This window comes from Dipodomys ordii, unplaced genomic scaffold, assembly GCF_000151885.1.
Source record: "Dipodomys ordii isolate 6190 unplaced genomic scaffold, Dord_2.0 Scaffold72, whole genome shotgun sequence".
NCBI lineage: Eukaryota > Metazoa > Chordata > Mammalia > Rodentia > Heteromyidae > Dipodomys > Dipodomys ordii.
The window spans coordinates 5,206,829-5,221,675 of NW_012267288.1; the positions used below are offsets into that span (position 1 = coordinate 5,206,829).

The 14,847-nt window shown below is 40.5% G+C and overlaps 1 protein-coding gene across 1 annotated transcript in view; it reads right to left on the reverse strand.

The window, feature by feature from the left end:
• Positions 1-9,496: 9,496 nt before the first annotated feature.
• Bzw2 (basic leucine zipper and W2 domains 2) overlaps positions 9,497-14,847 on the reverse strand; it is a 52,951-nt gene continuing 47,600 nt past the window's right edge. The window contains exons 11-12 of the mRNA XM_013024052.1: positions 10,580-10,702; positions 9,497-9,955 (exon numbers count right to left, since the gene is read on the reverse strand). Coding sequence (XP_012879506.1) covers positions 9,927-9,955; positions 10,580-10,702 — 152 coding nt within the window. The 3' untranslated portion in view covers positions 9,497-9,926. The remainder of the gene's footprint in view (positions 9,956-10,579; positions 10,703-14,847) is intronic.

Here is a 14,847-nt window from a genome sequence, read left to right on the forward strand (position 1 = left end):
TTCAGCTCAAGGCTAGCGCTCTACCACTTGAGCCACAGCACCACTTCCGGCTTTTTTCTTTTTGCTTATGTGGTGCTGAGGAATCGAACCCAGGGCCTTGGACCTCAGGCATGCAAGGCTAGTGCTCTACCACTGAGCCACCTTCCCAGCCCTGATTGTGTTCTTTTTATTTGTTGTTGTTGATCGTGGGGCTTAAACTCTGGGCTTCGGTGCTGTCCCTGCGCTCTTCAGCTCAAGGCTAGCACTTCCGGTTTTCTAGTGTTTAATGGAGATAAGAGTCTCATGGACTTTCCTGCCCCGGCTGGCTTTGAACTGAGATCCTCTGATCTCAGCCTCCTGAGTAGCTAGGATTACAGGCGTGAGCCACCGGTGCTCAGCTTGGACTCTGATTGTGTTCTGATCCTAGTCCTGCTTCTCTTCTTAAGTAATTTTGACCTGACAGCCATTACTTGTGTGTGTGTGTGTGTGTGTGTGCGCGCACACCTGCGTCCCTCAGAATTTTCTTTTTATTTTGGGGGAGGGACCGGTCATGGGGCCTGAACTCTGGGCCTGGGCGCTGTCCCTCAGCACTTCAGCTCAAGGCTAGTGCTCTACCACTTGAGCCACAGCACCACTTCCGGCTTTTTTTTTCTGCTTATATCGTGCTGAGGAATAGAACCCAGGGTTTCAGGCATACAAACCAAGAGCTCTACCTCTGAGCCACCTTCCCAGCCCCCCCTCCCTCAGCATTTTCTACCAAACTGTTGCTGAAAAATGGCCTGGGAGAAATGAAATTGTGAAAAGGCAAAAATGCAGCTAAAATTCCATTCTCTCTGGTTATTGCAATTCTGGAAGTGAGCACAACCTCTAACCATTTCAGTCAAGTTAAAAACAATGATCTCTAGCACTCTTTATTTGTTTAATTTTTGCTGGTTCTGGGGCTTGAACTCAAGACCTGGACCTGGGCACTGTCTCTTAACTTTATTGCTCAAGGATCTACCACTTGAGCCACAGCTCTACTTCTAGCTATTTAAGGGTTAATATATATAAGGGTCTAACAGACATCTGTCCAGGATGGCTCCTGAGTAGCTATATTACAGGTGTGACCTACTAAAGCTTGGCTTGCTTTTTAATTTTTTAACCCTATCATTTAAAAGGCAAAGTTGAGCCAGGCGCCAGTGGCTCATGCCTGTAATCCTAGCTACTCAGGAGGCTGAGATCTGAGGATCATGGTTCAAAGCCAGCCCAGGCAGGAAACTCTGTGAGACTCTTATCTCCAATAAAAATCCCTAGAAAACTGGAAGTGGCACTGTGTCTCAAGTGGTAGAGCGCTTGCCTTGAGCTGAAGAGCGCAGGGAAAGCCCCCAGGCCCAGAGTTGAAGCCCCAAGACGGACAAAAAAAAAAAAAAAGGCCAAGGTTATCAGAATGGGTTCTTTAAAAAGCAAGACAGTAATATGCTGTGTGTAAGGGCCATATTTTAGCTATATAGGCACAGATAGGTTCAAAGTAAATATACAAAAGAGATATGGCAAGCCAGGTGTGGTAGTACAAACCTGTAATCCCAGAACTCAGGAGGCAGAAACAGGATATTTGTCAGTTCTCCACTGCCTGGCCTACTGGTAAGACCAAAACTCTCTGTTGAAGCCCCAGAACTGGCACAAAACATGGGGGGGGGGCAGACAAAAGAAAGTCAAACAGAGAAAGAAAATATGAGCCACAAAAAGAATATGAGAGAGAGAGAGAGAGAGAGATCATTCAGACAATATGTCTATAAGTCTGGAGTGCCAAAATTGTATCAGTAGACTTCAGGTCCAACATATTACCAGAGATAAAGCACATATTAGAATGACAAACTAATCAGTCATGAAAAAGACATAACAATCATAAACATCCATGCTCATAACCACAGAGCTTCCAGATACACAAAACAGAATTGGCTAAACAGACAGATACAACTTTTATAATCATAGTTATAGGTCTTAATTCACCTTTCTCGGCAATTATGAGAATGCAGCATCTCAGATCATCCACCAGACCCCATTGATATTCCTGGAATATTTGAACCAATAACTTCTGAATACACATTGTTATAGAACATGTTGTCCACTAATGACATTGACCTAATAGACCATATGCAAGGCTCTAAAAAGAGTCTCAGGAAATTCAAAAGCGCTGATGTTATCATTTCTGTTCAATGGCAACTAAGAAATTAAACTAGAAAGCAACAATAATATATTAGAAAAACCCAAATATCTGGAAATTTGAAAATAAATTTGTAAAAATAAACATGGGTAGCTGGGTGCTGGTGGCATTCCTAGCTACTCAGGAGGCTGAGATCTGAGAATTGAGGTTCAAAGCCAGCCCGGGCAGGAAAGTCCGTGAGACTCTTTTTTTTTATGGGGTCCGGTTGTGGGGCCTGAACTCTGGGCCTGGGCGCTGTCCCTCAGCTCTTCAGCTCAAGGCTAGCGCTCTACCACTTGAGCCACAGCACCACTTCCAGCTTTTTTCTTTTTGCTTATGTGGTTCTGAGGAATCGAACCCAGGGCCTCATGCGTGCAAAGCAAGTACTCTACCACTGAGCCACCTTCCCAGCCATATCTCCAATAAACCACTAGAAAACAGGAAGTGGCAGTATGGCTCAAGCGGTAGAGTACTTGCCTTGAGCTGAAGAGTGCAGGGACAGTGCGCAGGCCCAGAGTTCAAGCCCCATAACCGACAAAGAAAATAAAATAAACATGGATCATCATGATTGCTCTCAATATTTAGGAGTCACTTAACATGTACATGCTGCAATGTGAAATATGTTTGATTCCTGTAAGAGACTAGAGACAATATGGCAAAGTGAACAGATTTTCTAAAATCCACAGGAAAACTTTAAAGTTGGCCCAGAAAGAAATGATTTAATGTTATCTGCTATTTTTATTCTCATCATCAATGCTTCATCATATTTTTTGTCATCTTTTATTACCAGTTGGTTAGCCCAGCACCCTACCAGCTCAACTCATATGCAAGTACACATAAAATGCATGCCCAGTATCACCGCTGACATTCTATTATCCAAAATTTATTGTGAGATACATTGTCAACACTCATCTATTTTTTTTCTATTGTATTTCTTTCTTTCTTTCTTTTTTTTGGGGTCTGGTCATGGGGCCTGAACTCTGGGCCTGGGCCCTGTCCCTCAGCTCTTCAGTTCAAGGCTAGCACTCTACCACTTGAGCCATAGCGCCATTTCTGGCTTTTTTCTTTTTTCTTATGTGATGCTGAGGAATCGAACCCAGGGCCTCATGCTTGCAAGGCAAGCGCTCTACCACTGAGCCACCTTCCCAGCCCCTTTTGTATTATTAAAGAGAAGCTGTTTGGTACAGTAAAGTCTGGTTGCTGTGTTTATGGTTGAGACAACTGGGGAGAAGAAAACAAACAAAATGGATTTTTTATTTGGTTGTTCAATCAGTAAGAAGATAATACACCTGAGAAGAAAGCAAGTTTTAGCCAAGTACTAGTGGCTCACACCTGTAATCTTATTCAGGAAGGTGAGATCTGAGGCTCTAGCTTCAAAGCCAGCCTGAGCAGGAAAGTGAGTAAGGCTCTTTTCTCCAATTAACCACCAGAAAACTGGTAGTGGCACTGTGGCTTCAAGTGGTAGATTGCCAGCTTTGAGCAAAAAAACTCAGGGACAGTGCCCAATGCCTGATTTCAAGCCCTAAGACCAACCAACCAACCAACCACAAGCACCAACCAGAGAACCCAAAACTGATAGCTGCTTAGAATAATTGTGCTTATTAATCCTTTTTTTTTTTTTTTTTTGTCGGTCGTGGGGCTTGAATTCTGGGCTTGGGCACTGTCCCTGCACTCTTCAGCTCAAAGTGAGCACTCTACCACTTTAGCCACCAGCACCACTGCCGGTTTTCTAGTGGTTTATTGGAGATAAGAGTCTCACGGACTTTTCTGCCGGGGCTGGCTTTGAACCGTGATCCTCAGATCTCAGCCTCCTCAGTAGCTAGGATTACAGGCGTGAGCTACCAGCACCCGGCTTTGCTTATCTTAAACCAAAAAGGATCTAATCACAAAGAACAAAATCAAATGGAGTAAAACAAGGAATTAACAAAATCATACTAATACATACCCACTTCAAACACAGGCAGGATGCATCTATGGTGGAAGAATTCACTTATGAAGTTTCTTGAGGGCTGGAGGCTGTGGTTGAGGGGGGTCTTTGAGGAACTTAATGCTGGTTTCATTTAACAGCCGTTAAGTTAGATAATACTTGTTTACATGATAAATGGCTAAAACACAAAACAAAGGTTTTGGAATTTTAAATATGCAAAGATTAGATTAAAAAAAAGTGGTTTTCATGGAAAAAGCATGTTATACACAATTGTGGAAGAGGCTGTGGTACTGTAGAAACACTTACAGGAGGGCCCTTGAAGTCTACCACTGGTTGGAAAATGAGCTGAAAGGGAATGAATTGCCATTAGCAGTCCTGGCCAGAGCCTGAGCTGAGAAGTGCCTCAGGAGGCCCTTATGTGACTCCCCAGCTTAAGTCAAATGATTCAGTACCATGCAGGACTCCATGTGTTTTAGGGTTGGCTTTAAAAGGGAAGATTGTTACTTCCCTTTATCCTTACACATTTTTAAATTTTTACTTATTTTTTTGTTGGTCATGGGGCTTGAACTCTGGGTCTGAACACTGTCCCTCAGCTCTTCAGCTCAAGGTGAGCACTCACTACTTGAGCCACAGTGCCACTTCTGGTTTTCTGAGTGGTTTATTGGAGGTAAGAGTCTCATGAACTTTCTTGCCCAGGCTGGCTTTGAACTTCGATCTTCAGATCTCAAGCCTGCTGAGTAGCTAGGATTACAAGCATGAGCCACCAGCACCTAGCTACATTTTTAAAAATATAAATTAGAAAGTACTGAACTCGAAATGTTTTATAATTTCCTTTTTCTAGAGCTTAACATTAAAAAAAATTAAAATGCTTGTCTATAAAAATGGGAATGTGTGCATTCAGAAATATAAATACAAATTCAAGCTTTTTGAATCAAGTTTTTCTAAATAACTACAGATAAATTTTTCTTATTTATTAATAGTGCTGAGGATAAATCTCAGGGCCTTGAGTGTGCTAGGCACATTCCACTGAGCTATACTACCAGTGCCCAAAGTAATGTAAATAGTGTTTGGAAAGTCTTAACAGAGGTTTTTTTTTTTAATTTTTGGGGGGTCTGGTCGTGGGGCCTGAACTCTGGGCCTGGGCGCTGTCCCTTCCCTTAGCTCTTCAGCTCAAGGCTATCGCTCTACCACTTGAGCCACAGTGCCACTTCTGGCTTTTTTCTTTTTGCTTATGTGGTGTTGAGGAATGGAGCCCAGGGCCTCATGCATGCAAGGCAAGCGCTCTACCACTGAGCCACCTTCCCAGCCCCAGCGGTTTTATTTTTACTTATTTATTTTTTTGGCTGGTCATGGGGCTTGAACTCTGGACTTGGGTGCTATTCCTGTGCTCTTCAAGAGCTCAAGGCTAGTGCTCTACTGCTTGAGCCACAGTGCCACTTCGGGTTTCTAGTGGTTTATTGGAAAGAAGAGTCTCATGGAGTTTTCTGCCTGAGCTGGCAGTGAACCGTGATCCTCAGATTTCAGCCTCCTGAGTAGCTAGGATTACAGGCATGAGCACTGGTGCCCAGCTTTAGCAGAGGTTTTAGTATAACAGGATTAAAGAAGTAATAACTAGAAGGCACATTTTGTTTCCAGAGGCAGGAAATGGGAGTTAATTTTTTTTGTTGTTGTTGTTCTGGTCTGAGTGCTGTCCCCGAGCTTTTTGTTTTGCTCTAGGCTTTCACTCTACTATTTGAGCCATAGCTCTACTTATGGCTTTATGCTGGTTAATTGGAGATAAAGAGTCTCAAGGACTTTCCTTCCTGGGCTAACTTTGTACCTCAGTCCTCAGATCTCAGTTTCCCTCCTGAGTAGCTAGGATTACATGCTCTTACGATTTTTTACAGGAAAAAAAACCCCACTCATACGCATTGTTTTTTAAAGTTAGATTTTTAATTTAATATCATGAACACATTTTTGAGTATATCTCATTTGGGAATGCAGTTTCGTTATAACTTAACAAGCCTCTTACAGACTGGCAGGAACTGTAACATCGTGTTTATTTAAAAAAATTAAAAAAAATTAAGTGTCGGGCTAGGCGCTGTTGGCTCATGTCTGTAATCCTAGCTACTCAGGGGGCTGAGATCTGAGGATTGCAGTTTGAAGCCAGCCAGAGCAGGAAAGTCCATGAGACTCCTCTATCTCCAATTAACTATTCAGAAAAAGCCAGAAGTGATGCTGAAGTGGTAAAACACTAGCCTTGAGCACTATAGCTCAGGGACAGCACTCAGGCCCAGAGTTCAAGCCCGAGGACAACTCCCCCCCCAAAAAAAATAAAAAGTGTTGGGATAATTGTTGTTTAACAATGGGTAATTAAATAACTTTTATAATTGTACATGCTCTATTTTTAAAAAGTAGAGACACCTGTTTTTCAAAGACCAGGTTTAGGTAAGGGATTCAATTCCTTGCTATTTGAGAATCTTTTTCCTCCATTTTTGCTTACCTTAAAATTACCATATTTATTACACATATAGACTAGAAAACAGGTTTTCCAGCTGTTGTTGTTGATTCCTATTGTTTTTGCTTTCATCTTTATTCTTGGTGCTGGGGATGTACGTCAGGGCCTTCCTTCCACATGCCAAGCGTACACACGAGAAACAAGTGTTCTGGCTACAGCTCCATTCGCACTCTAGAGCTCTAGTGTGAAAAACACCTTTACTTGAATTCAGAAGTTTTCAATAAAGAAAATAAAAAGAGATGTGGAACACTGAGGACAGGATATCATTCTGATGCTTTAGGGTCTCTGTTTATTTTGGAGTGGGGGAAAGTTAAAAAAATCTACAACGTAGTGACCTTCTCTTTTCACTCCTTTACACCAAAGAGGACTTAAATGAGATGTCACATTTAAAACAAAAGTTGTTAAGACAGGCCAAAACATTTCACCAATATATTCAGATACATTTCCATGTACCTTAAATGGCACTACAAACTTTTAAAATTCATTGGCCAAATTTATTTTTAAAATTAAAAAAAGTTAGCTCTACTTTGCAAATTGCTTGTTATCTGTAGTTTCATTATATTCTTCAATCATTCATATTCCTCTATTGTGGTTTCTCCTTCTTCTTTGGTGTTTTGTCTGTTTTTTTTTTTTTTTTTCTTGAGAAACAGTCTTGTTATGTAGCAAAGGCCAGCTTGACTTCTTAATCTTCCTAACTCAACCTACAGAATGTTCGGATTATGAAATTTCAGGCATGTGCTTCCTACTTACTATTTTTAAACTAAATACAAAGCACTGTAGCTCCTGTCTGTAATCCTAGCTCCTCAGAGGGCTGAGATTTGAAGCCAGTCTTGGCATGAAAGTCCCTGAAACTCTTAAAATTATCCTGCCCACAGCCCAGCCCCAAGTAGAGCTCTTGGCTCCATAAGAGCACTGGCCTTGAGCAAAAGAAGCTCAGAGACAGTGCCCACTCAAGCCCTGAGTTCAAGCTCCAGAAATGGAGCAGATATGCATACACACATACTTCAAATAAACAAATCAATACACAGTTACATGATTGCTTTATTAAGTTCATAACTCTAACTTCAGAAAAATGTTAAGGTAGATAGATAATGGAGAATTGCCACAAACTGATGGTCTGGTCTGGATAAACCCAAACACCTCTCACAGTGCCTAGCTTTTCTCTCTGGAGATAATCCAAAAACAGGGTCCTAGAACTGTCCCCAGGTCAACGTAATGTCATAGGATGGGTACATTACTTTCTTTTACAAAGCAGGAGATGGGAGGTGGGAAAGGAAAAAAAGCGTACGTTTTTATTCAGGTGAACTTCACAGAAGAATGTTTATTTCTAATCACTTAAAAGTGACACAGGGTGTCAGAGAGTGTCAAAAGTGGCAAAGGTCTTTCTTCTATGAATTTCCATCATTGTGGGGAAGAGTTGCCAATCATTATTTCCTGTATGATGACAACCACAGAGGTTTCAGAGAGATGTTTTTCAAACTGGTGTTTCTTTGTGCATGGCAAAACAGTGTAATTGACAGTGCCTTCACCCTGAGGGAAGCATAATGTCTGAGAGACAGGTTACAGAGTTAGGTATACAGTCAGGTCTCAGGAAACTGGTCATTTCTCTTCCCAAAGAAACACTAAAAAACTGGCAGCATCTTTTGGTACAGGATGGCTCAAGAATAATAGGACTTTTCACATACTTTCAACTCTTGTTCTCCTCCACCCCCTCCCTCTTTCTTTTTTCTTGCCAGTCCTGGAGCTTGAACTCTGTGCTTGGGGGCTGTCTCTGAGCTTTTTCACTCAAGACTAATGCTCTATCAATTAGCCACAGTGTCACTTGTGGGTTTTTGTGGTTAACTGGGGATAAGAGTCTTGAACTTTCTTGCCTGAGCTGGCTTTGAACCACAATCCTGATCCCTGAGTAGCTAGGAGTACAGGGGTGAGCCACTGGTACCCAGTTGAGTTTCCCTGCTTAACAATGCTCTAACAGCAAGGGGGAATACCTTAGGGTTTTTTTTTTTTAAATAAGAATTAAGACTCACAAAGTATAACTGACTCCTTTGCCATGGCATGTTTCACTGTTACTATTGAGAATGGGATATTAAGATAATAAAATCACGAGGCCATAAAAATATAGACAAAGACCTGTTTGTGATGGAACTGGGGCTTGAGTTCAGGAACTCATGCTCTCATGTGGCTTTGCCCACAAGTCAGATTCTACAACTACATCTTCACTTCTGCCTTTTAGGCGGAGGTGAGACTCTTAAGAACTTTCCTGCTTGGGCTGGCTTTGCACTGTAATCCTCTGATCTTAGCTTCCTGAGTACTTAAGATTATTAATTAATTAATTAATTAATTTATTTTTGTCATTCCTGGGGCCTGAACTCTGGGTCTGGGCGCTGTCCCTCAGCTCTTCAGCTCAAGGCTAGCGCTCTACCACTTGAACTACAGCACCACTTCTGGCTTTTTCTGCTTATGTGGTGGTGCTGAGGAATGGAGCCAAGGGCCTCATGCATGCAAGGCAAGTGCTCTACCACTGAGCCACCTTCCTAGCCCAGGTATTTAAGATTATGTGCATGAGCCACAGTGCTTGGTTTGGCAATCTTTCAGTTCTCTACATAGAGAAAAAAACAGAGTTGAGGAAATAGAGGACATATTTTTATAGGAACTATGTTTATAGGTTTAATAGTAATTATTATGGTGTTAATGAAAGTGTGCATGTGTATTTTGGAATCATTTCTGTTTCACTCTGAAGAGAATTGAAATTTATTACTGATAATCAGAGGAACAGAACAGCTTTGGCAGATTAAAAAAATGAAACAACCTAACATTAAAGACTTGAAAAAAAATTCTAACACCAAAATGCCATCTGTGTAAGAAGCAAAGCATAATGTAAGAAATAAAAAAAAAACTCTGGGAATGTAAACAGATTTTTAAAAAGCCATTTATTTTAAAAAACTGAGTTTGTCAAATCACATACACGAGCAGATACACAACTACCAAAGTGGCCCTGGAATAGACACCAGTGGGGCATCCACCACACAGTACCTGAAAAATACCGCTAAAAAAAGGAGTCTGCTGAATATTCAATTTCAGATTCCTACTGGACTCCCAGTTGAATGGCTTTAAGTTAGCATATAGTGAGAGGTAGAGTCCCAAGTGTATTAGCTGATGCCTCAGGGCTCCATTTAAAAACAAAACAGAAAATGAAAACCATTTTCTCTCCACACAGGGAGGCCTATCCTATTGTGTTTTTCCTTTGTGAAAACAGAAGCCAAGTTTTTCTTCCCAATGGTTCAGCATTCCCAACCAAAAAGTGTGGTGTGGTAACATAAGCATTGTGCTTGTTGAACTGGTTAATTTTCCTCACCTTCCGATTCCGATTCTAGGAGAAAAGAAAGAAGTCAGATATTGAAATAAGATCATGGGGCACCTCCCCCAATTTTGTTATTTCAAGGCACCAACTGTGTATTAAGCAAAGCTGTTATTTATGAGGGAACATTGTACACACTGCTCCTTTTCAATTCCAAGCGCAATGCTCTCCTAAAAACCCAACAGACCCATATGTGGTATTGGAGAACATAATCCTATCATTCTTTGTATCCATCTCATTCTCAACTAGATTCTCTCTCAATCATTATTCTTTTGCACTGTATTATCATTTCAAATGCCAGTTAACTGGTAAAGGTGCTATGAAAACACTTATAGGATCCACCAAATGGAGTTTTTTCTTGTAAGTCCACCAATTATTTCTTCCTCATAATCTTCCATTAGAATGGACAAGATTTTCTTTCTTTTTTTGAAAGTATCATATAAATATTTTTTTATTACCTTGCTTCAGAAAGGAGCACTAAGATGCAGGCAAAATGCTTGACATAGATGACACTTTATGAATGTTAAAATTTAAGAACACACACACAAAGCAAAACAAAACAAGAAAAAAATGGGGTGGGGAAGAGACAGATCATTTAAAGTATGAAAAAGAAAAGTTGTAAAACAGAATGATTACCTTCTTCTGCGTTTTGTAACCACTCAACAAATTTCTTCATCTGGTCGAGAAAAACACTCTTGCCCTTGGCAACATGTGCTTCTTTATACCACTTCAGAATTGCTTCTTCACTCAGAACATCAGCTGCAATCACACACCAAAGATTTCAAAGTTACTCCATGAATGTTGTGTTTTAAAACCTCAGGTCCTTTAACTTGTTAGAAAGCAATCTCTCTTCTGCATCACATAGAGACAATGTGTAAAAACACCAGAAATAAATTCCTATATGAAATGTTCCTGAAGAGAGGATCCAAGTTTATTCCAGACACAGTACTACATTCTAACAATTGATCTACTTACTTTTAGATGTGTGCGTGCGTGCGTGCGTGTGTGTGTTTGTGTGTGTGTGTGTGTACACATAGGTATGGTCAATACTTGCAAATTCTCAACTACTTGAACTGCATCCCCATCCCTTTTGTTTGTATTTTGTTTTAGAGGAGTCTTGATAACCACAAGCAGACTGGCCTCAAACTGAAGACCCTCCCCAACATATTTCCACACATATAGTAGCTGGGATTACAAGCATGCAGCACCACATTGCTTTCTTTATACTGCTTTAAAAGAAAACAAAGCTTACAATTTCTTACAGAGTTCTACAAAAAGTGTGAGGTATCTATTACTTAAAACTCTAAACTCTACAAGTGTGCCTTCACGTCCCCAATACTACTGAGAATATTTAATATTAAATAATAAAAGGGAAATACAAAAATTGTCTATTGTGATTTTAGATTAGCAAATGAGATAGCAACTTGATATAATTTATAATTGTTCCCGGTGGCAGTGAATTCATTACAAGTACTGAGAAATCCATGCCATGTTGATGAATCACTCAAATGACACATTTGCAAGTAAAATACAATTTTGACTTAAGGAAATGACAGAAGTGATTTGATAGTGTTTGCATTTAAAACATTACTAACATTTTCTAACAAATCAAACTTTTTTAAAAAATTTTTTAAAATTGAAATTGATTACATAAATTTCACAGTATTGTGGGATAGTGATACTTGGTTAAACTCAAACACATTTTAACCTTCATGAGGTGCATTGTCTATAAATGGTCTATAAAGCTTATGGACTTTACAAACTTTGACACTACAGCTATTTTTTCCAAATCAGGTGATATGTACATACCTATTTTTTTTTTTTTTTTGATCTGGTCGTGGGCCTGAACTCTGGGCCTGGGCGCTGTCCCTCAGCTCTTCAGCTCAAGGCTAGTGCTCCATCACTTGAGCCACAGCGCCACTTCCAGATTTTTTTTTCGGCTTATGTGGTGCTGAGGAATCGAACCAGGGCCTCATGCATGCAAGACAAGTGCTCTACCACTGAGCCACCTTCCCAGCCCTGTACATACCTATTTTTAAATTTACCTACTATTTTTTTTTTTTGCCAGTCCTGGGGCTTGAACTCAGGGACTGGGCACTGTCCTTGAGCTTCTTTTGCTCAAGGCTAGTACTCTACCATTTGAGCCACAGTGTGACTTCCAGCTTTTTCTATGTAGGTGGTACTGAGGAAACAAACTCCAGGCTTCATGCATGCTAGGCAAGCACTCTACCACTAAGCCACATTCCCAGCCCAAATTTACCTACTTTTAAGACTTTTTTGTCTAGGGCAGTCTTGGACTGAGATTCCCCTATCTTTGTTCTTTGTTTCTGAGCAGCTGGGTTTACAGGTGTGTACTACCACATCTAGCTTATTTTTGCAATAGGGTCCAGAGTCCTGATAACTTTTTGTTTTTTTCTGGACAATCCTGCTTTTTACTTTTCCTGCAGCAATCCTCCTATTCCCCCCCTCCCCCTAGGGGGATTGAATTTAGGGCTTGGGCACTTGAGCTCTTTTGATCAAGGCCAGCACTTGATATAAAAGTCTCACAGGGACTTTTTGCCCTCAGCTGGCTTTGAACCTAGACTCTCAGACCTCAGGCATTACAGGCATGATCCAGTGCCTGGCTATTTCTTCCTTGTGAGTAGCTAGGCTTGGGGGTGTATCACCATGCCTGATCCCTTTCTTTCTCTGTTAAATAAACTGCATTTTTGCAAAAGAAACAAGTCTGGATTTACTCATGGACAACCAAGAATTACCATCCAGAGTCCTACAGAATTATTACTGTTATCCTTTAGTCTCTTGAGCTGTTTCCAGCTTTCCATTCTCAACTCAGGATGAAAGTTTCCCAGACAATGAAATCTCCACTAGCCAACAAAGTCTAGTTTTTGTGGGGAGGAGAAAAAGGCAGGGAGTTACAGCCTCAGGAACTTACCTACTATTGTGCCAGACTGCCTTGTACAGGGATCACTAGGGATTTTTTTGAGGGGTGGTGGTACTAGTGTTTGAACTCAGGGTCTCTCACTTCAAGGTCATTACCACTTGAGCTACATCTTCAGCTTTTAATGAGGATTTTTTTTTTTGTTTCATTTTTTGTGCTAGTACTGGGCACTGAACTCAGGGCCTGGGAGCTGTACCTTAGCTTTTTCATCAAAGGCTGGCACTACCCCTTGAGCCACAGCTCTGCTTCCAGCTTTTGGGTGGTTAATTGGAGAAGAATATCACAGACTTTTCTGCCCAGGCTGTCTTTAAATCTCAATACTTAGATCTTAGCCTCTGAAGTAGCTAGGATTACAGGAGTGAACCATTGGTTCATAGCTAGACCGTTTTGATAAGGTGTCCTTAGCAGAAGGAAAATTTTGATGATGTATACCCAACATATACATGTATGTAACAACAATTATTATCATTACAAAATAAGATTAAATGATGTGCAAACAGGTAAAGGGAAATTCTGTTTTCTCCCTAAATGATAATACATTAGGGATGATAGAAAGAAGTTACTGAAAGCTGATTGAATCCGCTCTTTAGTGAAACTAGTTGTCTGAGGTTTCCTTGGGAAGGTTGAGAGCTCACCCCTGTGTTTTATTGCCCCACAGAGGCCAGACAGGGCCATGCAGTTAGTAAAACCACAGGGACAATACTTATGAAATGAATACTAAGTGAATGTACTGTCTACCTAACCAGATAAATAGCACAAATCTGAGCCCTTAGAGATTAAGAACCCAATGTAGTAATATAGATTTGCTCGTAGACCAAATTTCTACAACCAGGGCATTAAAAATTTAATTTCTGTTTAGTGAAAAGGCAGAACACTCTTGAAGAACAAAAAAAGATCATTTCTTTTTCTTGTTCCTCCCTGAAGACAGGAAAGGTTCATTCAAATTTGGAGACCATTGAGTTTTTGTTGAGAGGTTCCTAGGAATGCCTATCAGAAACATCAAATTCCAGTGAAAGCAGTTAAGAACTAAAACCCTCTACTGTTGGACTCGAGTTCCTTTGGATTGTACGTTTGCTTTCCTTCCATTTGGCCAACTTTGTTAATGTCTCATGGAAATATTTCTATTCCCCAAGAAGCCTCTTTTTCTTCTCCAAATTGGATTCAGATTCAAGTTGAGTGCCCTCCCTGATCTATCACTCATTCTACCACTTTGCAAATTCTCAACAAGGAGCCTCTGTTGACGGCTGACATCAGAAGTTTGTTTTCTTCTATATTTGAAATTCAGAAAGTTGTAAGCTATTTGGTTCATTTCATTTCCAGCATTTAACAGGACTGACCAATAATACTCAATACATGTAAAAGACAAATGAACTAAATAGATGAGGAAAAGTTGAGTATTTCTCAATTTAGAGAATTCTAGTTTAAAATCAGGTGCTCAGGAGGATGAAAGAGATAATAGAGACTATAAAAATAGGGTGAGAATTTCTAGTTTCCCAAAATGTCAGTTAATTAAGTTTAGGTACTTAAGTTTAAAACTCTGTGACCTAAAACACGGGAAAGTCAGACTATACTGAGGATGTCACATAGGGATACAACTAAAAAATAATTTCTCTTAAGAGTTCTGGGAATATTTGCTGAGAAGAACCTTTATCTTCTTTTAAGAACAAGAATAAAAAGAAATCTTTGCCAGGCGCATATGGCTCCACCTGTGAACATAGCTACTCAGAAGGCAGAGATCTGAGGATCATGATTCTGAGTTAGCTGGAGCAGGAAATTCCATGAGATTCTTTTCTTCAGTTAGCCACTAAAAAGCTGGAAGTACAGTGGTGGCTCAAGTGGTAGAGCAACAGCCTTGAGTAAAAAACCTCAGGGACAGCACCCAGACCCTGAGTTCGAGCCCAGGACTGGCAACAAAACAAAACAAACAAAAAAGGAATGTGTGGAAGATTATGAAATTACTGAGAAA